We start from the raw sequence: 24499 nt of genomic DNA, 5'->3' as shown, positions 1-24499 counted from the left end.
TAATATATTATAATTAAAATTAATAATATAGAAAATATACTAATATATAATATATTATAATTATAAATAATAATATGTTCTATTTTCCAGAAATGAATTGCTTTCTATTTTAAGTAAAAACCTTTAAATTTGGTTTTTTAACTCTTATTTTCTTTCCTCTACTAAATAATTGTAACTCTTAAAAAATAAATTTTGTACCATTAAAATATATGATAAGTTTCTTTTTTCGTATCTCTAACTATTTAAAAATATTTACTCATTATATGTTAAAATATAATGATCTAATATTTATCCAATCTCTATTCAAAATTTTCATATTGTATATGATCTAATATACAATTTTTTTCGTTTTTTCATAATATTTCATTAATTTTTGTCAATTATTATTTTTATTTAATGTGTGAATTAGTTTTAGTTTAATTGTTTTTGTTTTAATAAATGAAATAGGTGGAGCCCACAAAAAAAATAAATTATGATGACATGGATGCTGATGTGGATACCCTAGATGGAGAGAAAACTCTCCCATTATATATATAGATTTGGTATTTATTAATTCTTACTTTCTTTATTCTACTAAATAATTGTAATTCTTAAAAGTGATTGTTGTTCCATTAAAATATATGATAAGTTTCCGTTTTCTTATCTCTAACTATTTAAAAATAATTACGCATTATATGTTAAGATATAATTATCTAATTTTATATTTCTCTAATCTCAATTCAAAAGTTTCATGTTTAAATATGAGTAAGATATAAAGTTTCTCCAACGTAGTAAAACGTTTCTCACATTTTTCACTACAATATTTTTCGTTATCTTCTATGATTCACTCGTCGTCTCCCAACATCTACTCTCTTTTTTCCTTAGATCATTTCTATTTTCTCCTTCATATCATTCGATACTCAATTTTTTTTTTATAAGTTTCATGATCTTTTTATTAAATTGAACAGAAATCTGAGAAGATGTTTATCATAAAGCTTTTTTTTACCATGTTTTGGTGCATCTAAAATTGCTTTATAGAAAATAGATTTCATAGACTCATTCCTATTCGTAAACATAGGATTTCAACGTGAAATTTTGCACTTTATCTTGACCATTTGAAAAATACAAAAATCTCTTTCTACATATATAATTTAACGTATATTATGATTCTAGAAAGTATTCTTAATGTGACACTTACGAACTCATAAAAATTATTCTAATTTTAAAATACATTTATTTTTTTAAAAAAAAATCCTTTTTATTTCTAGGGGCTTTTGCAAAAATGCCACTTTTTCAATGCCACTTTTCAAAAATACCCCTTTTAAAAAACCTTATAAAAAATGCTCTTAAAAATATAAGATTTACCCAAATATGTATGTAATATTATTAAAACATACACAAACTACATTTCTATGTATCTAAAATCTTATAAATACTTTATAAATACCTTATAAATGCATTTTAAATACTTTTAAAAACCTTTAAAATATCTTGTAAAACCTTTGAAAAACCTTAAAAATTCTTTAAAATAACTTGTAAAACCTTTCAAAACACCTTATAAAATTTTATAAATACTTGGATCGAGTCTTCAAGTAGTAGTTACAATCCATAAGTACCTTATAAACCTAATAAAACTTTATAAAAATTTCAGATTTAAAAAGGGGCATTTTTTAAAATGGACATCTAAAAGGGGCATTTTTGAAAAGAGGCACACCAAAAGGGGTATTTTTAACAATTTCCCTTATTTCTAATGAAAAACTCTTCTATCTACCATTACTATTCTAATTTCCAAATAGCATTCTCAAATATTATTATTACACAGTTTTAATACTCGATAAGATTATTTTATTTTTATTTTTGAAGTTCAGGATAGTTTTTTTTTATTATTGCAAATCACCTTAATTTTTTTCAATCTATGTTAATTTTCTAAACACTAATTAATATTTAGTTTTTCTTTTTTAGGTATTCACTTTTTAATTTAGAAAAAATTAATAATATAGAAAATATACTAATATATATTATATTATAATTATAAATAATAATATGTTCTAAATTCTTTTTATTTTTTAATCGGTACTCAAATTTTAAATGTCTATTTTCCAGAAATGAATTGCTTTCTATTTTAAGTAAAAACCTTTAAATTTGGTTTTTTAACTCTTATTTTCTTTACTCTACTAAATAATTGTAACTCTTAAAAAATAAATTTTGTACCATTAAAATATATGATAAGTTTCTTTTTTCGTATCTCTAACTATTTAAAAATATTTACTCATTATATGTTAAAATATAATGATCTAATATTTATTCAATCTCTATTCAAAATTTTCATATTGTATATGATCTAATATACAATTTTTTTCGTTTTTTCATAATATTTCATTAATTTTTGTCAATTATTATTTTTATTTAATGTGTGAATTAGTTTTAGTTTAATTGTTTTTGTTTTAATAAATGAAATAGGTGGAGCCCACAAAAAAAATAAATTATGATGACATGGATGCTGATGTGGATACCCTAGATGGAGAGAAAACTCTCCCATTATATATATAGATTTGGTATTTATTAATTCTTACTTTCTTTATTCTACTAAATAATTGTAATTCTTAAAAGTGATTGTTGTTCCATTAAAATATATGATAAGTTTCCGTTTTCTTATCTCTAACTATTTAAAAATAATTACGCATTATATGTTAAGATATAATTATCTAATTTTATATTTCTCTAATCTCAATTCAAAAGTTTCATGTTTAAATATGAGTAAGATATAAAGTTTCTCCAACGTAGTAAAACGTTTCTCACATTTTTCACTACAATATTTTTCGTTATCTTCTATGATTCACTCGTCGTCTCCCAACATCTACTCTCTTTTTTCCTTAGATCATTTCTATTTTCTCCTTCATATCATTCGATACTCAATTTTTTTTTTTATAAGTTTCATGATCTTTTTATTAAATTGAACAGAAATCTGAGGAGATGTTTATCATAAAGCTTTTTTTTACCATGTTTTGGTGCATCTAAAATTGCTTTATAGAAAATAGATTTCATAGACTCATTCCTATTCGTAAACATAGGATTTCAACGTGAAATTTTACACTTTATCTTGACCATTTGAAAAATACAAAAATCTCTTTCTACATATATAATTTAACGTATATTATGATTCTAGAAAGTATTCTTAATGTGACACTTACGAACTCATAAAAATTATTCTAATTTTAAAATACATTTATTTTTTTTAAAAAAAATCCTTTTTATTTCTAGGGGCTTTTGCAAAAATGCCACTTTTTCAATGCCACTTTTCAAAAATACCCCTTTTAAAAAACCTTATAAAAAATGCTCTTAAAAATATAAGATTTACCCAAATATGTATGTAATATTATTAAAACATACACAAACTACATTTCTATGTATCTAAAATCTTATAAATACTTTATAAATACCTTATAAATGCATTTTAAATACTTTTAAAAACCTTTAAAATATCTTGTAAAACCTTTGAAAAACCTTAAAAAATCTTTAAAATAACTTGTAAAACCTTTAAAAACACCTTATAAAATTTTATAAATACTTGGATCGAGTCTTCAAGTAGTAGTTACAATCCATAAGTACCTTATAAACCTAATAAAACTTTATAAAAATTTCAGATTTAAAAAGGGGCATTTTTTAAAATGGACATCTAAAATGAGCATTTTTGAAAAGAGGCAAACCAAAAGGGGTATTTTTAACAATTTCTCTTATTTCTAATGAAAAACTCTTCTATCTACCATTACTATTCTAATTTCCAAATAGCATTCTCAAATATTATTATTACACAGTTTTAATACTCGATAAGATTATTTTATTTTTATTTTTGAAGTTCAGGATAGTTTTTTTTATTATTGCAAATCACCTTAATTTTTTTCAATCTATGTTAATTTTCTAAACACTAATTAATATTTAGTTTTTCTTTTTTAGGTATTCACTTTTTAATTTAGAAAAAATTAATAATATAGAAAATATACTAATATATATTATATTATAATTATAAATAATAATATGTTCTAAATTCTTTTTATTTTTTAATCGGTACTCAAATTTTTTTTTTTTTTTTGTCAACCTTGGGCCACAACTGGCCGGCCCATTAGCCTAATCCCTACAAATTGTAAGGAGAGGGACTCGATCCCTGGTGTGATGGTGCCTGTCCATCAGTGGACTTATCATCTACATATCTGGAAAATAGACATTTAAAAATCGGTACTCAAATTTTAAATGTCTATTTTCCAGAAATGAATTGCTTTCTATTTTAAGTAAAAACCTTTAAATTTGGTTTTTTAACTCTTATTTTCTTTACTCTACTAAATAATTGTAACTCTTAAAAAATAAATTTTCTACCATTAAAATATATGATAAGTTTCTTTTTTCGTATCTCTAACTATTTAAAAATATTTACTCATTATATGTTAAAATATAATGATCTAATATTTATTCAATCTCTATTCAAAATTTTCATATTGTATATGATCTAATATACAATTTTTTTCGTTTTTTCATAATATTTCATTAATTTTTGTCAATTATTATTTTTATTTAATGTGTGAATTAGTTTTAGTTTAATTGTTTTTATTTTAATAAATGAAATAGGTGGAGCCAACAAAAAAATAAATTATGATGACATGGATGCTGATGTGGACACCCTAGATGGAGAGAAAACTCTCCCATTATATATAGATTAGCAATAAATAATAAAAGATTAGATTAGCAATAAATAAAAGATTATATTGAATTTTGATTCAAATTATCAAAAGTTATTATTTACCGGATGTTGGTAACGAACAGTAAAACTTGTTTTAACAAAATTTGGTCGGTTTTCAATTCGAAACCGGTTCTTAGCTCGGTACTTAAAATTCAATTAGAATTGCCTTGAAAGAAACGTCGTCGTATGGAAATAGGTTCTTTCTTTCTCCTTAACGGCCAATTGTTTCATCTTCTATCTCTAACCTCACTTGCTACAACATCTTCAATGGAAGCGAGAATCATCCTCCAAATTCAAATCCCTTGGAACCCTAATCGCAAATTCTCTCGTACTCCTTCAGATTTCCCGCGCTTTATCAGAGCTTATTCTTCTTCTTCTTCAACCTCACAGGTTCTCTCTCATTCCTCGTCTCTTTATTTTTTTCTTTTCTCTCTTTTTGCCTTTTAAAAATTTTCTTTTCGGTTCACCAGAAGCCGAGAAGTTACAGAGGTCCGAAACCGAGCAAGAATTTGGTAGCTGATTTCATTTCCAAAAACGATGACTTGGTTCGGAGCTTACCGATCTACGTCGGAGGCGCTTCTCTTTTAGCTGTTCTCTTCAATCGGACTGTTTCCGGTATCGCTCCTGTTGCCGATGCTAGCAGGTAAAAATAATCGGTAAACAATGGCTCCAATCGAGTTTCGATTCCTTTGTTTTTATTTTTGTATCGTTGCTCATTTGGTGGATTTTGTAATTCGTATAGCTCTCAGTCTAGAGCAGATCTATTGGCGCTTGGCTTGGCTGTCACCAATTTATTGACTGGTTTAGTCTGGTTATCGATTCGACCTAAGTCCATAACACCTGTAAGTTTATGAATTGAAACTTTGGAGGATTTGACTATGCAATGTGATTCTTGGTTTTGTTTGTTATCAGGTACAACCTGACGGTGTCGAGTGGAAAGTTGTAGAATCCGGTCTTCCTGCATCGGTAGTTTCCGAATTGTTATGGTAATCCTCTGCTTAGTAGCTCTTATTAAAGTTTGATATAAGATGAATGTTATCATGAGATATGTAGAAATAGAATCTGACTTTTGTATATTTTCTCAGGGCTTGGGAATCTTTTAAGGTAGCAACGTGTTGTAAGTCTCTAGTTATTGTCTACAATGGAATTTGCCTTATTCAAATTGGGATGGTTGCTGAATCTCCTGAAGACAAGAAAGCAGTTGTAGTAAACACCGATAAGCTGATGCAAGGATCGGTTTACCGAGGTGTAATGAAATCTAAAGCACGTAAGTAGTACGGATTTTTGTTTATAATATTTTGTGTGGAATTATGCATTTATCTTAGAGAAGAACAATGATTGTATGTCAGAGAGTTACTTGGCCAATCTTTCTCTTTATCCTGGGAGATCAGAGTTACCATTTCTACCTGCAAATACACAGGTTTGTTGAGAATTTGAGTGTTACTCTTTTGAGTGAGGGAATGATCATGAATCCATGTGACGAATACTTGTTTTTTCTCTACAGGCGGTGATTTTGCAGCCGCTTGGAGATAAAGGAATCGCAGTCATTGGTGGAAATACGATTAGAGGCTTCACGTCAGCAGACCAGGTTAGGAAATCTTTAACTTCTCTATGTTGGTTGTGACTTAGAAAAGTTAATAAGACAAGTCAAAGTGTAAGTTTGTTCATCATATCTAGGCCTGGATTTCTTCAATTGGGGAGAAGCTAGATGCGACATTGGGGAGATATTTTATTGATTCTGATGAGATTTCCAGAGTAACAGTTTGAAAGCAACCACACCGGAAAAACGGAAAAGGATGTAATCATCTTTCGAAAACACATTACAAGGATCGATCACTAAAGGTAATTGTTCATTGTGATCATGTGGTTATATAAAGTTGAAATGAATTCATTGTGTGATTATGTGGTTACATAAAGTCGAAATGAATTGTAAAAATAGCTTCAGAAAACCATCAGCTTGGAATTTATGCATTCCAAGGTAAGAATCTTCTTCACATGCTTAATGTTGAAGTGTTGTGTTAGGTAAAATGAGCTTTCAGATTTTTCAGTTCTGTCGACAGGCGTTTCGTTTGGGGTTTCCATTTTGTGTTATGCTGCGAGAGACCAGCAAATCAGTGGAGATTACGCTGAAGGATGTTTCTAGACCACGTACTCGTCTCTCCAGAGATTGCATACCGTTCTGCGAGCTCTCCATAAACTTCTGCAATATTAAGTCCAAGAAAACATTCAAAAGTCAGCACAACACTGTTGGATGTTTAAAAGTTAAATAATAATCAGTGAGTTTTAGAGAAAAAGGTAACCTGAAAGAGATCTAACAGACTGGACTGTTGTTTTTCGATCTGAGTGATCTGGTTTCTTATCAGAGACAACTCTTCTGCATTATTCTTTGCCTGAGAACTGCTACTACCACTTTCAGTTTTAGGACTCTCCTCATCACTACTCTGAACAACTTGTGACTTGTTCGACGCATTCTCTTTGACCTTATACGTCTTTGCCGGGAACAGAGCCCGTTTAACTTCCAGTGTTTTCCGCTTCTCTTTCGATACAACAGCTTCCTGCTCCACATCCTTAGGAGTGTCACCACGATCTAAAGGCTCAACATCATTTGACTTTGAGCTTAGTGGTGCGTTTAAATTCCTATCTTTGCCTCTCAATGTATTGCTTCTCTTTCCTGAAGTCGCAGAGAAACCAGAAGAAGCTGTTTTGGAGGAGGAAGATGACTCTGAGACCTCTGTTGAATCACCTTCAAGTTGCTTCCATAAACTCAATGTACGAGTCATCGTCTCTCTAACAATTTTGACCTGCACAAATAAGATATGAACAACTAAGTCAAAACACAGTAAATTGATTGCACATTCTTATGAAATTTACCATAAATTGTTTCCAAATTTTACCTTATCAAATTTTCTGCTCTCAAGAATAGCTACACATGTCTTCTTATACAAAGGAGCTAGTTCTTCTTCCGCCAAAGCCACTCTAGCCATCGCCTCTGCGGCAGCTTTTCTCGCACGCCAATCATCGCTGCTTAGAAACTCTGAGACGTTTGGTAAAAGCCAATCTAGCACCGCCTTTTCGCTGTTTCGGCCGCCAACGGTGCCAATTACGCTCCCTATGGCTCCAAGAAGTTCCGCTTTCGCCTTGAAACCATCAGATTTTAGCAATTTCCCGATTTTAGGAAGTGCCTTCTGCAGTTGCTCAACATCCAGCTCATCCGCGGCATCTACTGCAGCCGCAAGGCACATGGCAGCGCCAATCTGTGCATTGGGATCGCAGTCGTGGATAAGTGCTTCAATCATCGGCCCCAAGAGGATGGAGAATGGCTGTCCGGTGATGTTGGTAGTCATATCTACGGAAGCAGCAGCACAAGCAGCGCGGACGGAGGAGTCGGGATCACGGAGGCGGCGGATGACGGTGGAGACCATTTTTGAGAGATGAGGAGCGAGAGAATCACCATGAGAACGAGAAAGAACAGAGACAAGCGAAACGCAATGTTTTCTCACCGGAGATTTCGCCGAAGAGTCTGTACTCTGAAGACAGTTTATAAACAGAGAGAAATTCTCCGGTGAGAGATTAAGAGCAATTGAATCAAGCTCTGCGGCGGCGAGAGATAAAGTGTCACGATCAGAGAGACGATTGAGACAGGCGATGACTCGTTGCTTGAGATCAGTAACCGTCATCGGCGCCGGCTGTGAAGAATGAGACGGAGAAGAACGGATTTGAACGGAAGGCATTATGAAATCACCGGAGACTTTTTCAGAAATACGCCATGGAAGGAGAGAAGAGAAGCTTTGTGGAGAAATTAAGATTTGGCGGCAGAAAAAAGGCAATGAAGATGACTGCTACGGTTGGTACTTGGCTTTTTTAAACAAGACTCGTCTTTGGCTTGCCTTTTAAACTTGTCATATTTCACCACCTGCCACAAAATTTACATTTACTTTTAATTTATATCCCAATGTTTCCTTTTTTAGTTTTTAACTCCACAATTTTGGTAAGAACATGTCAAATTTTTTAAAAACATCGAATATGTCAAATTTATTTATCTTGTTTTGTTTTGTTTTTGGTCAAAATATTATCTCACTTGTTTGTCGTTTTTTTAACGTTTTTGTACATCAAAAATAGATTCAATATACCAAGAAGGATTCTAACGTACGCAAGGAATAGTTAAGTAAATCCTCTATATTGTAGTAATGGAAAATGTTAGGACTTTGAAGTAAGTATCAGAGACTCGTGTATAATAAGGTATTCAATGGTATATATCAAAGTTAGGATTAGGAAGATAATAAAATATTTATGTAACTTGGTGGCCACTTAGAAGAACCAAGAATATATCTACAAGGGAAAAAAAGCTAGGATTCCGTAAGATGTTATTTTATTACAAGCAAAAGAATGAAACTATATCCACAATGTTGTTACACATTAGCTGATGAGCAAGTCAAGAAAACACGGTTTCTTCTTAACACGTAAGAAAACGTGAAATGAACTATTCTTTCTATTTTACTCAATATTATTAGGATGTAATATACTGTGTTATTTAACATCTATATCTGATCCAAAAGAAATCTTCGAATCATACTTTTCTCAACAAAAGATTGCATTGATAAGTTCTTAATTATAAATATTTATGAATACATCCAGGACAAAGAAAAAAGTTCTCTATTTTCAGAGAGGAATGCATGTAATGTTTTCTCTTAGGAAACCCCCACAACGTTTATGGGAAACATGTTTGTTTCGAATCCCCCAACCGTTTATGGAAAAATCAAAATCTTTAACTCTTTCTAAGGCTCATATCTGAATATTGGGCCTTTAAAGCCCATTTTGGCCCAGAAACACACAAATAAAACTTGAAATGCTTCTAGAGTTTTCTGGATTTGCCTCATCTTCATCTTTTTCTCTCCAATATGCTCGTGAAGAACTTGGAATCCGAAAAAATCTAGAAGCTCTGGAGATTTCTTCTTCACCACCATATATAGATTCATCAGACTCACCAACTTTCATCAAAAAATCGAAATCGAAATCGAATCGTCGGAAAATTGTTCAAATTTCGAAATCACTCAAAGAAAATGTCGCTAATTCCAAGCTTCTTCGGCAGCAACAGACGAATCAACAACACCATCTTCGATCCATTCTCACTCGACGTTTGGGATCATCCATTCAAGGAACTTCAATTCCCGTCTTCTTCATCGTCATCGGCGATAGCGAACGCACGTGTGGACTGGAAAGAGACGGAGGAGGCGCACGTGTTCAAGGCGGATTTGCCAGGGATGAAGAAAGAAGAGGTTAAAGTAGAGATAGAGGATGATACTGTGCTTAAGATCAGCGGAGAGAGACACGTTGAGAAAGAGGAGAAGCAGGACACGTGGCATCGTGTAGAGAGATCGAGTGGGGGATTCTCGAGGAAGTTTAGGTTACCGGAGAATGTGAAGATGGATCAAGTTAAGGCTTCTATGGAGAATGGAGTTTTGACTGTGACTGTGCCTAAGGTTGAGACTAAGAAGAAGGCTCAAGTTAAGTCTATTGAAATCTCTGGCTAAAGCCAATTTAGCTTGAATTGAGTTCTCTGTGTCTTGACTTTGTGTGTGTGTCTCTGATGAATATGGTTCTTCGTTTGAATGTTGTTCTAAACTAATAATCAATGGAAGCTAATAACGTGTGTGATCAGTAGATGTATGGTGGAAAAATGTGTTCTTGGATTATAATAGAAGTGTACCTATATTTTCATTTTGATGCTTATGATCTAATTAACGATATAGTTATTGATAATTAGAGCTCTAAATTGAGATGGTTCTTATTTCAAGCAGTTTGATCATGAATTTCATTGTAAATTAAGGCTAGATTGTTTGAATAGTGGTTTCACTTTAGTGAGTTTTTAACTTTTAAGCTTGTATTTGGAGTTAGATCCAAAGATTCGATTAAATGGAGATGATGGTTTGTTTGTTTAATTATTATTGTTCATTGATTTGATTGTGACATTGTGATTTATCTTGTTTGATGGAGACTCCTTATAGCAAACTGCATTCGCCAATACCAACATGAACAAATCTGATGCCAATTTGGTTTATTGATTGATCATCATATTGTTTTTGGCATTTTCAGAAAGCGTGAAGGAAGGAATCTGAGGTACCTGCTCAAGTGAATCAGATACAGGAGGATTTTAGGAGAGCTAATGAGCAAGTAGCAATGCTTAAGAAAGATAAAGGTAGAGCTCTTGACAAAGTAAGCCAATGACAAACTCAGACAGGGATTGTCAGCTTAGCATCGTGTCGAGAAGAGTAGTGAGAACAATGGGGAATTAAGGCAGTTCACAAAAACGAAAACTCTTGGAAGAAAAGCCATATGGAACTTGCAACTGAGTTGCAAAAACTGAAAGAAGAAGAAGAAGAAGATAAAAGCAACAAAGCTATGGAAAGATTAACTTTGGATTTGCAAGCAAGTATTTTTAAAGCAAGGGAAGCAAAGGAGAAGCTCTTGATATGTCAACCATAGCTTGAACATTATGGAGCCCAGATTAAAAGTTATAACGTGGCTGCAAAAGATACAAATGAAAACTATGAAAAAATTCTTGAAGACTGAGAGAAGAAGACACCCAAAATGAGTTTGTCAATTCTATGACTATGTGGGGAACAGCGAAAACTCCATTTGTGTGGAAAAATCGGGAATTTGGTAAGGTAAATTTGTTTAACCTTGAGGAAAATGGGAAGAAGAAGATGCTTGTATGAAAACTAAACTGAAGGAACTTGAAAAGAAGAATGAGGATCTGTAGGAAAGAGTTGGAGAAGCAGAAACTTAAAGAAAGCCTGTTGGACAAAAAAGTCAAGCTAAAGAAGGTTAAGTTAGAAAACAGAAAGCTCAGAGCAATGGAGGTTTGTTCTTTTGAAAAACTCGATGAGTCATCAAAGGTAAATGAAAGCTTGGTGGATAAACTGCAGACTGAAGGATATAGCCTATCTCAAGAAGAATGAAGAGTTGTTATCGGAAAATGAGAGCTTAATTGACAAAGAAACTAACCAACCAACCTGTGGAACATTGTTCAAGATGCTGAGAAGAGCTCCGAAAAAGGGATTTTGCTGTCTGTATGAATTAGAGATTGTTAATACCAGACTGCAGAGCACTAATCAAGATTAGTTGAGAAAGAAGCCAAACGCAGAGTTTAAAACCAAGTCAATGGAGTCTTCTTAACATAACAAAATTGAGGAGTTGTCACTATAACTTCTTAATTCCAGGTATGTTCATGGCTTCTTCATCCGCAATTTCTCATGTTCCAGAACTCAATGACTTAAAACGAACCATCTTCCACGAATGTGTTGAATTGAATGTGTGTGAATGTGACTTCATCAACAACTTCTCACTTTCCAGAACACAATGACTTAAACCCAACAAAATGTAGAAAAGAACAAAGTACACTAGAAAGACTTTTCATTTAACCATATCTCCACTAGTATAACTAAATGGGGTCATTGTTATTGACTTTGAATATGAAATGTTCAAACACTTCATATTCAAGTTAAGTCTATTGACATCTCTGGTTAAGCCAATTTAGTTTGAACTGAATTCTTTGGGTCTTGACTTTGTGTGTGTGTCTCTGTTGAATATGTAGTTTTAAGCTAAGAATCAGTGAAAGCTAATAGCATGTTATAACTTGTGTGATCAGCAGATGTATGGTGGAAAAAATGTGTTTTTGGATTATAATATAAGTACCTATGTTCATTTAGATGCTTATTATCTGTTTAATGATCTTGTTATTGATAATTAGAGCTTTAAATTGAGATGGATCTTATTTCAAGTAGTTGGATCATGAATTTCATTGTAAGCTAAGGCTATAAATTGTTTGAATAGTGGATTAAGTTAGTGAGTTTTAACTTTTAAGCTTGTGTTTGAAGTTAATCGACCAAAGATTCGATTAAATGGAGATGATGGTTTGTTTGTTTAATTATTGTTCATTGCTTTGACTGTGACATTGTGGTTCATCTGGTTCGATGGAGAAGACTTCTTGTAGCAAACTGCTTTTGCCAACACCGATGCGAGCTAATATGATGCCAATTTGGTAGACTATTATTGATCATCATATTTGTTTTTGGCATTTTCAGAAAGCGCGATAACGGTGAAGGAAGGAATCTGAGTTACCAGCTCAACTGAATCAGATTCAGGAGGATTTTAGGAGAGCTAATGAGCAAGTAGCAATGCTTAAGAATGATGAAGCTAGAGCTCTTCATTATCTACTGAAAAATTGACAAAGTAAAGCAATGCCAAACTCAGACATGCGTTGGCAGCTTAGAATCGTGTTGAGGAGAGTATTGAGAACAGTTGGGAACTAAAGTGTTTCACAAAAATGAAAACTTTTGGTAGAAAGAGGTTGAGTCTATTAGAAGCCAGAATGCCTTGGGACATTTCAGTTCTTCTCTCTACCAGGCCAAGTTTGCATATTAAATGAAGAAACTTCCAAGCTAGAAAAGCATGTTGCGTCAATAACATTGAAACCGGCCAAGGAGGGAAAGGTTAGATCAATAAAAAGACTTCAACATCTCATTTTTGGAACCTATTGAATGAAAAAGATGGAACTTGCAACTGAGTTGGAAAACTGTAAGAAGAAGAAGGGAAAAGCAACAAATCTTTGGTAAGCTTAACTTTGGATTTGCAAGTAGTATCTTCTTGAGATGTCAATCTTTGCTAGCACATTGTGCAGCCCAGATTAGAAGTTTGGGCTGCAATAGATACAAATGAGAAGTATGGAAAAAGGCTTGAAAGTGCAAGCAACGAAATTGATAGCCTGAGTGGGAAGAGCAAGAACTTCATTTGATCGTTTGTGTGAAGAAATCGGGTGAAGAAAACTTTTCTCTATGCAGGAAGAACTTGGCAAGGTGAATTTTCTTAATCTTAAGCAAAATGAGAAGAAGCAGCCCGTATAAAATATCAAACGTAAGGATCTGTAGGAAAGAGTTGGAGAAATGGAAACTGAAAGCATAAAACTTGTTGGACAAAAAGGTCGAGCCAAAGAATGTTGCTCTAGAAAACAAAAAGCCTCAGAGCAATGGAGGTTTGTCCTCTTGAAAAAATCGGTGAGTCGTCAAATGTAAATGAAAGCTTGGTGGATAAACTGAAGACTGAAGGAGACAACCTATCTCAAGAAGATTAAAGAGTTTTCGGAAAATGAGAGCTTAATTGACAAAGAAACCAACCTGTGGAACATTGTTCAAGAAGCTAAGAATAGCTCAGAGAAAGGGAAATTGCTTGCTGAAGCAATGAATTAGAGATGGGTTAATACCAAATTAAAGATCACTAATCAAGATTAGTTGAGAAAGAAGCCAAACGCAGAGTTGAAAAGGAAGTCAATGGAGTCTTCAACAACTTATCATAACAACATTGGGGAGTTGTCACTATAAACTTAATTCCGGGTATGTGAATTGGCTTCTTCCTCCGCAACTTCTCATATTCCAGAACACAAAGACTTATAAACGAACCATCCTTCACGTATGTGTTGAATTGAAATGTGAATGTGACTTGATCAACAACAACTTCTCACTTTCCAAAACACAATGACTTAAAACACCCAACGACGGTCTTTCTTTCTTTTCCTACCAATAAAATGTTAAAGTACACAAGAAAGACTTTTCATTTAACCATATCTCCACTAGTAGTAGCGACGATAACTAAATGGGGTCATCGTTATTGACTTTGAATATGAAATGTTCAAAACACTTCAATTATTACCTAATATCTTTGTAATAAAATAACCAACGTTAAAGAGCCGTCGCATTATTATCAAAAAAATATCTTTTTGTCATTAAAAAAACAACGTAAAACAGCCGTCGCATTTGAATAATATAAGCCATCTTGCACATAAAAAACAAGACTTTTTATTATTTTTTGATTATTTCAACTAAGTAAAGAATAGTCAACACAAAGAAAAGTCCTCCTTGATGTTCCTTCCTCACTCCCTATTTATCCTTTTTCTAACCTCTCCCTCTTCTCTTCATTCATCATCAATCCTCTCCTCTCTCTCTTCTCTGTATCTCCCAACTAAAATACTCACAAGATTAGATCAAAAGTCTCAAACTTTGATACAAAGACACAAACTTTTGAAGAGGGATGGATTACAATCCAAATCTTCCTCCATTAGGAGGAGGTGGTGGTAGTATGAGAAGAAGCATAAGTAGAAGTGTAAGCAGAGCAAGTAGAAACATTGAAGATATCTTCTCATCAGGTTCAAGAAGAACACAATCAGTCAACGACGATGAAGAAGCTCTTAAATGGGCAGCCATTGAGAAGCTACCAACTTACAGTCGTCTTCGTACCACTCTCATGAACGCTGTTGTTGAAGACGATGTTTACGGTAACCAGCTCATGAGTAAGGAGGTTGATGTAACCAAGCTTGATGGTGAAGATCGTCAGAAGTTCATTGACATGGTTTTCAAAGTAGCTGAGCAAGATAATGAAAGGATCTTGACTAAGTTAAGAAACAGAATCGATAGAGTTGGTATCAAACTACCAACAGTTGAAGTCAGGTACGAGCATTTGACGATTAAAGCTGATTGTTACACTGGTAATAGATCTCTTCCTACACTTTTGAATGTTGTGAGGAATATGGGAGAATCAGCTTTAGGTCTGATTGGTATTCAATTTGCTAAGAAAGCTCAGCTTACGATTCTTAAAGATATCTCTGGGGTTCTTAAACCTGGAAGGATGACACTTTTGTTGGGTCCTCCTTCTTCTGGTAAGACCACGCTTCTGTTGGCTTTAGCTGGTAAACTCGATAAGGCCCTTCAAGTTAGTGGTGATATTACTTACAATGGTTACCGTCTCGACGAGTTTGTGCCAAGAAAGACCTCTGCTTACATTAGTCAGAACGATCTTCATGTTGGTATCATGACTGTTAAGGAGACTCTTGATTTCTCTGCTAGGTGTCAAGGTGTTGGTACTCGTTATGGTAAGTAAAAGATTCAATCTTTAATCATTTTTAATTGTCAAGATTCAGTTTTGTTGAATGGTTTGATTCTTCTTGTTGTAGATCTGTTGAATGAGCTTGCAAGGAGAGAAAAGGACGCTGGGATATTCCCGGAAGCCGATGTTGATCTCTTCATGAAAGCTTCGGCTGCTCAAGGTGTTAAGAGCAGTATCGTCACTGATTATACTCTCAAAGTGAGTCTCATCTCTCTTTTTATAACTTTGCTCAACTTGTAGTTTTTGTTTCAAGAGTGTTAGTAGTAGGCAACCATAAAATCGAATCGGATTAAACCGAACCGAAGCCGAGCCAAAATTTATTTATAAACCGTTTGGTTTCATTATTTTAAAATCCAGAACCGAACCGATACTTTTTTGTGTGTTTCATATAAATTTACATTTTTAGTTATATATGTAGAATTTTGATAAAAAAAAAAAAAAAAGAGTTATATATGTAGTAAAAATGTAATTTATATAATTTTCCATATTCTAAATGTTTTAGTCTTTTAGACAATCTTTTGTCAAGTTCATCAAGTTCTAGTCTTTTAAGACTTTATTGTATAACACTAACTTTGGCCGTGTAACAGATTTTGGGGCTTGACATTTGCAAAGACACAATAGTTGGAGATGACATGATGAGAGGTATCTCCGGAGGTCAGAAGAAACGTGTCACAACTGGTGAGATGATTGTTGGACCTACTAAGACACTCTTCATGGACGAAATATCCACTGGTCTTGACAGTTCCACCACTTTTCAAATCGTCAAGTGTCTGCAACAAATTGTTCACCTCAATGAAGCCACGGTGCTCATGTCTCTTCTCCAGCCTGCTCCTGAGACATTTGATTTATTCGATGACATCATTTTGTTGTCGGAAGGTCAGATCGTGTACCAAGGACCGAGGGACAACATTCTTGAGTTCTTTGAGAGCTTTGGGTTCAAGTGTCCTGAGAGAAAAGGAACGGCTGATTTCTTGCAAGAGGTCACTTCCAAGAAAGATCAAGAACAGTACTGGGTGAACCCGAACAGACCTTATCGCTACATTCCGGTTTCAGAGTTTGCCAGTAGATACAAGAGTTTCCATGTTGGGACGCAGATTTCTAACGAACTTGCGGTACCGTTCGATAAGTCTCGCGGCCACAAAGCGGCTCTTGTGTTCGATAAGTACTCTATCTCAAAGAGGGAGCTTCTCAAGAGCTGTTGGGACAAAGAGTGGCTGCTTATGCAGCGAAACGCGTTCTTCTACATTTTCAAGACTGTCCAGATCGTCATCATCGCTGCAATCACGTCTACACTCTTCCTCAGAACCGAAATGAACACAAGAAACGAGGGTGATGCTAACCTCTACATCGGAGCATTGCTTTTTGGAATGATCATCAACATGTTTAATGGGTTTGCAGAGATGGCTATGATGGTTTCGAGACTCCCTGTGTTCTACAAACAGAGGGATCTCTTGTTTTATCCATCCTGGACCTTCACACTTCCCACTTTCTTGCTTGGGATTCCGAGCTCAATAATAGAATCGACGGCATGGATGGTGGTCACTTATTACTCCATCGGTTTTGCACCTGACGCCGGCCGCTTCTTCAAGCAGTTTCTCCTGGTGTTTCTGATTCAACAAATGGCTGCATCCCTCTTTAGATTGATTGCTTCTGTGTGCAGAACCATGATGATTGCTAATACTGGTGGTGCTCTTACTCTACTTCTTGTGTTCTTGCTCGGAGGCTTCCTTCTTCCGAAAAAAGAGATTCCTGACTGGTGGGGTTGGGCTTACTGGGTATCTCCTCTCACCTATGCTTTCAACGGTCTAGTCGTCAATGAGATGTTTGCTCCCAGATGGATGAACAAAATGGTAAGTGGCTTACTTCTTTATTCTGCATTTTACAAACATATATCCTAGTTAAGCGTCTCTGAGTCATATTTTTTCAAAACTACAGGCTTCTTCTAACAGTACAATAAGGCTTGGAACTATGGTGCTTAATACGTGGGATGTCTACCATCAAAAAAACTGGTACTGGATTGCAGTTGGAGCCTTGCTTGGTTTCACAGCCCTCTTCAACCTTCTATTCACCGTGGCACTTACCTATCTCAACCGTAAGTTCTCGTGTTGCATCACCCGTTTTACAAAAGCTAAAACAATAGACTACTAATAATGTACCTTTGAAACTACAGCTCTTGGAAAGAAGGCAGGTTTACTTCCAGAAGAAGAAAATGAAGACGCTGATCAGGGAAAAGATCCAATGCGTAGATCTTTGTCTACTGCAGATGGGAACAGAAGTAAGTAAACACATATCTTAATCTGCTTAGATGTTTTGCTTGTCATGTATTCTTTTGTCTCATTCTGGTCCCTGCTATCAGGAGGAGAGGTCGCAATGGGGAGAATGAGTAGGGACTCTGCGGCTGAAGCATCAGGTGGTGCTGGCAATAAGAAAGGAATGGTTCTTCCTTTCTCTCCTTTAGCTATGTCCTTTGACGACGTCAAATACTTTGTTGACATGCCAGCGGTAAGTAACTATCTTCACTTGAATCTTTACACCAAACCAAATGAGAAACACATGAACTAAATATAAATGTTTTGATGGTATAGGAAATGAGAGACCAAGGAGTTACAGAAACCAGACTGCAACTGCTTAAAGGTGTGACTGGTGCATTTAGGCCCGGAGTTTTGACTGCACTTATGGGAGTGAGTGGTGCTGGTAAGACTACGCTTATGGACGTTTTGGCCGGAAGGAAAACAGGAGGATACATTGAAGGAGATGTGAGAATATCAGGATTCCCAAAGGTTCAAGAGACATTTGCTAGAATCTCAGGATATTGTGAGCAGACCGATATTCACTCCCCGCAAGTCACAGTCAGAGAATCTCTGATTTTCTCTGCTTTCCTTCGTCTTCCTAAAGAAGTCGGCAAAGATGAAAAAATGATGTTTGTGGATCAAGTGATGGAATTGGTAGAGCTGGACAGTCTTAGGGACTCCATTGTTGGTTTACCGGGTGTCACGGGGCTTTCCACGGAGCAGAGAAAGAGACTGACAATCGCGGTGGAGCTTGTAGCCAACCCTTCCATCATCTTTATGGATGAGCCAACTTCAGGGCTAGACGCTAGAGCAGCGGCTATTGTGATGAGGGCGGTAAGGAACACAGTGGACACTGGAAGAACCGTGGTCTGCACCATTCATCAGCCTAGCATTGATATCTTTGAAGCATTTGATGAATTGATGCTGATGAAGAGAGGAGGACAAGTGATTTACGCTGGTCCATTGGGTCAAAACTCTCACAAGGTGGTTGAGTACTTCGAATCTTTCCCCGGAGTGCCCAAGATTCCAGCAAAGTATAACCCGGCCACTTGGATGCTCGAAGCTAGCTCACTCGCCGCTGAGCTTAAGCTAGGTGTTGACTTTGCTGAGTTATACAATCAATCCGCATTACACCAGTAAGTTTAAGTTCCTTCTTTTCCAAGGCTCATTGCATCTGATTGATTGATTAAGTAATAGTACTAATGAATACATAACTGTGCAGGCGAAACAAAGCGTTGGTAAAAGAACTAAGTGTACCACCAGCAGGAGCATCAGATCTTTACTTTGCTACACAATTCTCACAAAACACATGGGGACAGTTCAAATCATGCTTATGGAAGCAATGGTGGACGTATTGGAGATCTCCAGACTACAATCTTGTCCGGTTCATCTTCACATTGGCAACATCTCTCTTGATTGGTACCGTCTTCTGGCAAATCGGAGGTAACAGGTCGAACGCAGGGGACTTAACAATGGTTATAGGAGCATTGTACGCCGCAGTTATTTTCGTGGGAATCAACAACTGTTCAACAGTACAACCGATGGTTGCAGTGGAAAGAACTGTGTTCTACAGAGAAAGAGCAGCAGGAATGTACTCAGCCATGCCATATGCCATCTCTCAAGTCACTTGTGAGCTTCCCTATGTCCTTATTCAGACCGTTTACTACTCACTCATCGTCTATGCCATGGTTGGTTTCGAGTGGAAAGCCGAAAAGTTCTTCTGGTTCCTCTTTGTTAGCTACTTCTCATTCCTCTACTGGACATACTACGGCATGATGACTGTTTCCCTCACACCAAACCAACAAGTTGCTTCGATTTTCGCCTCAGCGTTTTACGGCATTTTCAACCTCTTCTCTGGCTTCTTCATTCCAAGACCCAAAATCCCAAAATGGTGGATTTGGTACTACTGGATCTGCCCTGTTGCTTGGACCGTGTATGGATTGATCGTGTCGCAGTACGGTGATGTTGAGACACCTATCCAAGTCCTTGGTGGTGCTCCTGGCTTAACCGTTAAGCAATACATTGAGGACCATTATGGTTTCCAATCTGACTTTATGGGACCAGTAGCGGCTGTACTCATCGCTTTCACCGTCTTCTTCGCCTTCATATTCGCATTCTGCATCAGAACTCTCAACTTCCAGACCAGATAAAACCATCTCTCAAACAAAGTCTCTTTCTTTTTTGTATCCATTCCTCTGTGTTGTTTATATAAGCTCTCTCTCTGTTCTAAATATGTATTGTAGTGTCTCATAACGGAATTTTTTAAAAATATTTTTATTTATTGTCTTATAGATGATGACGAATCAGATGTAATATAATTCCACTTTTGTGTGTTTATCCAAAATTCTTTAAAGTCCAATTTTGTTTGTTTCTTGAGAATTTTTATTTTACGATAGTTCCAATAAGAGGAAGAAGACAAAAAAATGTATATGAGACAAAATTAACGGAGGATTATTTGATGTTCTTTTATGATCAAATCTTGATTATTGCCTAATATGGTTCTTACGATTTCTAAATTGATCGTTCAAAATATTTAGACCGAACATTTTCCAAAGCCAAGCCTTAAAGATCTTATACATGAGATAACCCTTGCTTCTTACTGGGCCTCTATGACATATAGATAATACCTGGCCCATTAGGAGTTTTAATATATAAAAAAAGGTAGAGGAAATAGGGGCGTTCCGAGAATTGAACTCGGGACCTCTCGCACCCTAAGCGAGAATCATACCACTAGACCAAACGCCCGATGTTGCTATTCTTTTCGTTAAAATTAATATAATATATCACATAAATAATTCTCTCCGATGCAGAAAAGTCAAAGTCAAAGGCATCCTCTCCGATGATCAAAGAGTTATTTTTACGACCTGTTTTGAAAGCTATATCAAGAGGGTTAACTTATCTAGGAAGATGATTCATTGTTTGATGACTAGAAGATTAACCACATTGAAAGAGAATGAGCTTTGATTTCATTTTGGAGATAGCATACAACGGCGGAGGCAGAAAAATTGTTTATTAGGGTCAAAGTTTTTTTTTTTTAAAATTATATTAACTTTATTAGAAAACATAAAAATATCAACAAAAGTATATTTCTAAAGTTGTATCATAGACATATTTTGTAATCGGTTTATTATTGTTTCGCTTGCCACAATGTTAAATATATTTTTTTGAAAAAAAAAATAGACAATCACTTAAAAAAGATATCAACTATACGATTACATGAGATCGTTTTCACAATATTTATTGTAAAGAAACATATTTCACCTATTGTAGTCCCAATGCAAAGAATCAAAAATCGATAAACCAAAAGATGAGAATTATTTTTTTGTATTCCATCAATACACCAACAAAATCATCAAAACATTTACTTGAAATAAAGTGTGTATAAATTTTTATCTTGAACTTTATTTTTAATGTGATTTTCAATGGATAATGGTGAACTAAAAAAACAAGGTCATAAATAACTAGAGAATAGAGATAATTAGATTGAATTCATTTTAATGGACATGTTTTTAACTTTATATATATATGGGCATTTAGTTGTACTGAGTTTTTATTGAACTAGCATTTTCTAGTGTATATACATATTTAGTGGTTTGCTATTAAATTAAAATTTGATAGAGGTCTGTAATAGAGTCAATTTCGAATAATTAATAAAAAAATAAACTAGTTTCTAAAATTCCATGGGTGTCAATTGACCCCCATAAAACCATTATTTGATATGTAAAAATTAGAGTTAAATTGATATTTTATTTGAATATACACTTGGACTTCTCATTATGAGTAGTTAACAATTTCATACTAGTCTAGTATGACTCTTTTTAACAAAATATAGTCGACATTTTTAAAATAGACATATATAGGAAAATATTTTTAATGTACGAGAACTTCATTTGTCTTTTCCCTTATGACAAAATATTTTTAAAATTGACATATATAGGAAAAGACAAAAATTGAAGATAATGCATAGATTGAGAGTCTCATTCGTACATTACTGTTGGAGTCGGATTTCACCCATCTCTTGAGACAGAGACAAACATCGACAATGAAAACACCTTGAGGTCCTTTGTCTCAAATCGCCTCGGGGTACATCTCACCTCGTCTCGGGATACATCTCACCTCGCCTCGGGTACAGTCTAAATCGTTTCGGGATACAGTTTACATCACCTCGGGGTACCGGTCACACTGTCACCGCGTCCCGAGCCGATCACACCAAGTGTCCCGAGGCCACTTCTTGAAGGGGTCACCAAGCCGAGAGAGGAAACCCGAGGAGAAGTCTTCAGAGTCACCCGAGGAAAAGTCTTCAGAAGAACCCGAGGCAAAGACTTGGTGAATATTCATTCTAAAAGATCATTTCCGAATAAAAGGATCATTTCCAAAAATGTAGGATCATTTCTAGGATACTCGGAAATGATAAGGAAGAATCTTGAATGATCATGTCAAATCAAGAAATCTTCCAAACGTTCCCGAAGAATAAGAAAAGTATCCTAATCCGAGATATTCTAAGCCGACTCTGAGAAAAATGGAAATTTTCCGAATATATCACTGGAGAGGCGATTTACCATCTCTATATAATGCGACTCAAGGACTTCGCAAAAGGAGGAGACAAGAAAAACGCTCTCGACTTCAGACAACGCAAGAGCTCTGTATTAGAAGGCAATCACCGCAAAAACAAACACTTTTTTTTCTAAAGATCTAAGCTTTTGTACAATCAAAACAATTCTTTTCATCAATAATATCAAGAACACCATCTTCGGTTATCAAGTCTTTCTGTTGCTCTTTGAGATTCTCGCAAACTGTATCCCTAAACACGAACCTAATACAAATTTCGATCGTGCAAGTTTCGACTTCTACAATTACCACTAGGATACCAACTATTTAATAAAACTATTATCAGACCAACTACTAGCATATTAAATCGTCATTCATATGTAAAAACAAAGTAGAAAATCTGATTTTGACGTACACATGGACTTGTTATTGTTAGTAGTTAAAAATTTCATCCATACTTAGCATGAATCTTTGTTATATGTAAAATATTTTCAAAATGATTCAATTTTTAGATAAATGTTCACCTCGTTATCCCCTAAATATATTAAATAACTTAAACTACATGGAACTACGTGACCAAGTTTTTGTTAAAAGTCGACCTATATAGAAAAGGACATGAGATTGTGTAAAACGTAAAAATAGATTGACGCTCTTCATAATTTTTAAATTAAAGAGAAGTTATTTCACCTCTTTGAACACTACATTCATGGTTTGTCTCATAATTAGCACTTGTAGTCATTTTTTTTGAAGTTACCTTTGAGAAAACAACATAAAGTTGTTCATGCGAGAAAACGAACCTTGGCAAATATAGTCCAACTTCACTGAGTGATTATTTTGGGCTCTTGTCGATAGTCATGGCAAATATATATATATATATCAAATAACTTAATTTAGATATAGAAGTATATGATGAAAATGTTTTTTTTAAGTCGACTTAAAGGGAAAACGATGTGAGATTGAGTACATCACCAATAGGATAACAACTATAGTTATACGATAAAAAAAAAATCTTTTGAGAACACTTACTAGTATATTAAATCGTCATTGATCTATAAAAATATTGTTAAATATTTGACTTAAACATATAAATGAACGTCTTATTGTTAGTATTTAAAATTCTCATCCATACTTAATTATATGAATCTTTGTTACAAAATATCGTCAAATTAATTCAATATTTAGATAGAAGTTTAATTCATTATCCATTAGGTATACAAATTAGCTGAAGCTATATATGAAAACATACGACCATATGTTTTTTAAAGCTCAATGCTTTAAAATCTCTTCTATATTGTATCTCTTCTATATTGTATGAATCTTTGTTACAAAATATAGTCAAAAGAAGTTAATTTTTAAATAAAGTCTCATTCATTACCCATTATGTATACGTAATAACTTAATCAATATATGTAAACATACGGTCATATTTTATTTTGAAAGACCTATATAGGAAAAGACGCGAGCTTTCATATAATATAAAAAAAATAGATTGAGACCTTTCATACATCATCAATAAAATTCCAACTATATGATAAAAATGTTGTTGGAACACTTACTAACATATATATTAATCGTCATTGATATGTAAAAAAAATGTTAAAGATTGGATTTGAACATGCACTTGGACTTCTCATTGTTAGTTGTTAAAAATCTCATACTAGCATGGATCTTTATTATATACAAAATATAATCAACAGAACTAACTATTTTAAAACTCATCATGATCTTCAAAATTATAATACTACAACTTCACTCTTTTGTGTATCATCTAACGAAAAGCCGATGGATACGTGGTAGTGATTCATTCATCATGACCATTTGATAGGCTCGCATTAATTAGCAAACATGTCGAGTAAGGAAACTGTAAAAAATGACCGTAGAAGTAAACATTATGTAGTAAAAAAGGTTGGGTGACAATTTAGTATAACTCTTTTTTTTTTTTTTTGAATGTAATGTTAAATTATACTCAAAAGAAAAAATAAACGTTTGTACAACTAGTGATTCGTTTGTTTGA

General features: G+C 34.3%; 4 protein-coding genes and 1 non-coding gene across 11 annotated transcripts; 3 read left to right on the top strand and 2 right to left on the bottom strand.

Annotated features, from left to right (window-relative positions):
• The first annotated feature begins 4795 nt into the window (after positions 1–4795).
• Positions 4796–7135, top strand: LOC9322718 (protein COFACTOR ASSEMBLY OF COMPLEX C SUBUNIT B CCB4, chloroplastic). Of its 6 annotated transcripts, XR_002333935.1 has the most exons (10): positions 4796–5101; positions 5182–5354; positions 5454–5553; positions 5624–5697; positions 5797–5978; positions 6061–6131; positions 6216–6299; positions 6389–6553; positions 6651–6689; positions 6772–7135. XR_002333935.1 is itself a non-coding variant. In XM_002888122.2 (8 exons), exons 1-8 carry the CDS (start codon positions 4898–4900, stop codon positions 6476–6478), a joined length of 978 nt encoding a protein of 325 aa, XP_002888168.2. In that variant the 5' UTR covers positions 4797–4897; the 3' UTR covers positions 6479–7132. The 6 variants fall into 6 exon arrangements, 1 of the variants encoding a protein (XP_002888168.2); XR_002333936.1 differs by lacking the exon at positions 6651–6689; XR_002333937.1 differs by lacking the exon at positions 6651–6689 and having other exon boundaries at positions 6760–7135.
• LOC9324231 (TORTIFOLIA1-like protein 5) lies at positions 6756–8491 on the bottom strand. The gene is made up of 3 exons (XM_002886605.2): positions 7606–8491; positions 7012–7512; positions 6756–6911 (listed from the first exon to the last, which is right to left on the bottom strand). Exons 1-3 carry the CDS (start codon positions 8440–8442, stop codon positions 6756–6758), a joined length of 1494 nt encoding a protein of 497 aa, XP_002886651.1. The 5' UTR covers positions 8443–8491.
• Positions 8492–9586: 1095 nt separating this feature from the next.
• On the top strand, positions 9587–14325 carry LOC9322717 (17.6 kDa class I heat shock protein 1). Of its 2 annotated transcripts, XR_002333938.1 has the most exons (3): positions 9587–10215; positions 10805–11931; positions 12796–14325. XR_002333938.1 is itself a non-coding variant. In XM_002888121.2 (1 exon), exon 1 carries the CDS (start codon positions 9772–9774, stop codon positions 10240–10242), a length of 471 nt encoding a protein of 156 aa, XP_002888167.1. In that variant the 5' UTR covers positions 9590–9771; the 3' UTR covers positions 10243–10471. The 2 variants fall into 2 exon arrangements, 1 of the variants encoding a protein (XP_002888167.1); XM_002888121.2 differs by lacking the exons at positions 10805–11931; positions 12796–14325 and having other exon boundaries at positions 9590–10471.
• A 350-nt stretch (positions 14326–14675) lies between these two features.
• On the top strand, positions 14676–20296 carry LOC9324229 (ABC transporter G family member 36). The gene is made up of 8 exons (XM_021034615.1): positions 14676–15632; positions 15714–15844; positions 16234–17496; positions 17582–17738; positions 17817–17921; positions 18003–18148; positions 18232–19073; positions 19160–20296. The coding sequence occupies exons 1-8, from the start codon at positions 14795–14797 to the stop codon at positions 20085–20087; spliced, it is 4410 nt and encodes a 1469-aa protein (XP_020890274.1). The 5' UTR covers positions 14676–14794; the 3' UTR covers positions 20088–20296.
• A 314-nt stretch (positions 20297–20610) lies between these two features.
• TRNAP-AGG lies at positions 20611–20682 on the bottom strand. Its single transcript has one exon. It is a non-coding gene; the product is annotated as a tRNA-Pro (tRNA).
• Between the last annotated feature and the right edge of the window lie 3817 nt (positions 20683–24499).

The sequence above is a fragment of the Arabidopsis lyrata genome (assembly GCF_000004255.2).
Source record: "Arabidopsis lyrata subsp. lyrata unplaced genomic scaffold ARALYscaffold_2, whole genome shotgun sequence".
NCBI classification, from domain to species: domain Eukaryota; kingdom Viridiplantae; phylum Streptophyta; class Magnoliopsida; order Brassicales; family Brassicaceae; genus Arabidopsis; species Arabidopsis lyrata.
The sequence above is the reverse complement of the archived record's forward strand: the minus strand, read 5'-3'. Positions and strand labels throughout refer to the sequence as shown.

Bases quoted from the DNA above. Each gene is read 5' to 3' on its own strand.
- LOC9324231 (XM_002886605.2), bottom strand. From the start codon at position 8,442: ATGCCTTCCGTTCAAATCCGTTCTTCTCCGTCTCATTCTTCACAGCCG. The intron at 7,513-7,605 runs GTAAAATTTGGA...TTATTTGTGCAG, and splicing joins AGAGCAGAAAATTTGATAAG to GTCAAAATTGTTAGAGAGAC. The intron at 6,912-7,011 runs GTTACCTTTTTC...TTAATATTGCAG, and splicing joins GTCTGTTAGATCTCTTTCAG to AAGTTTATGGAGAGCTCGCA.
- LOC9324229 (XM_021034615.1), top strand. From the start codon at position 14,795: ATGGATTACAATCCAAATCTTCCTCCATTAGGAGGAGGTGGTGGTAGT. The intron at 15,845-16,233 runs GTGAGTCTCATC...GCCGTGTAACAG, and splicing joins TCACTGATTATACTCTCAAA to ATTTTGGGGCTTGACATTTG. The intron at 17,739-17,816 runs GTAAGTTCTCGT...TTGAAACTACAG, and splicing joins GGCACTTACCTATCTCAACC to CTCTTGGAAAGAAGGCAGGT.
- LOC9322717 (XM_002888121.2), top strand. From the start codon at position 9,772: ATGTCGCTAATTCCAAGCTTCTTCGGCAGCAACAGACGAATCAACAAC.
- LOC9322718 (XM_002888122.2), top strand. From the start codon at position 4,898: ATGGAAATAGGTTCTTTCTTTCTCCTTAACGGCCAATTGTTTCATCTT. The intron at 5,102-5,181 runs GTTCTCTCTCAT...TCGGTTCACCAG, and splicing joins CTTCTTCTTCAACCTCACAG to AAGCCGAGAAGTTACAGAGG. The intron at 6,300-6,388 runs GTTAGGAAATCT...CATCATATCTAG, and splicing joins GCTTCACGTCAGCAGACCAG to GCCTGGATTTCTTCAATTGG.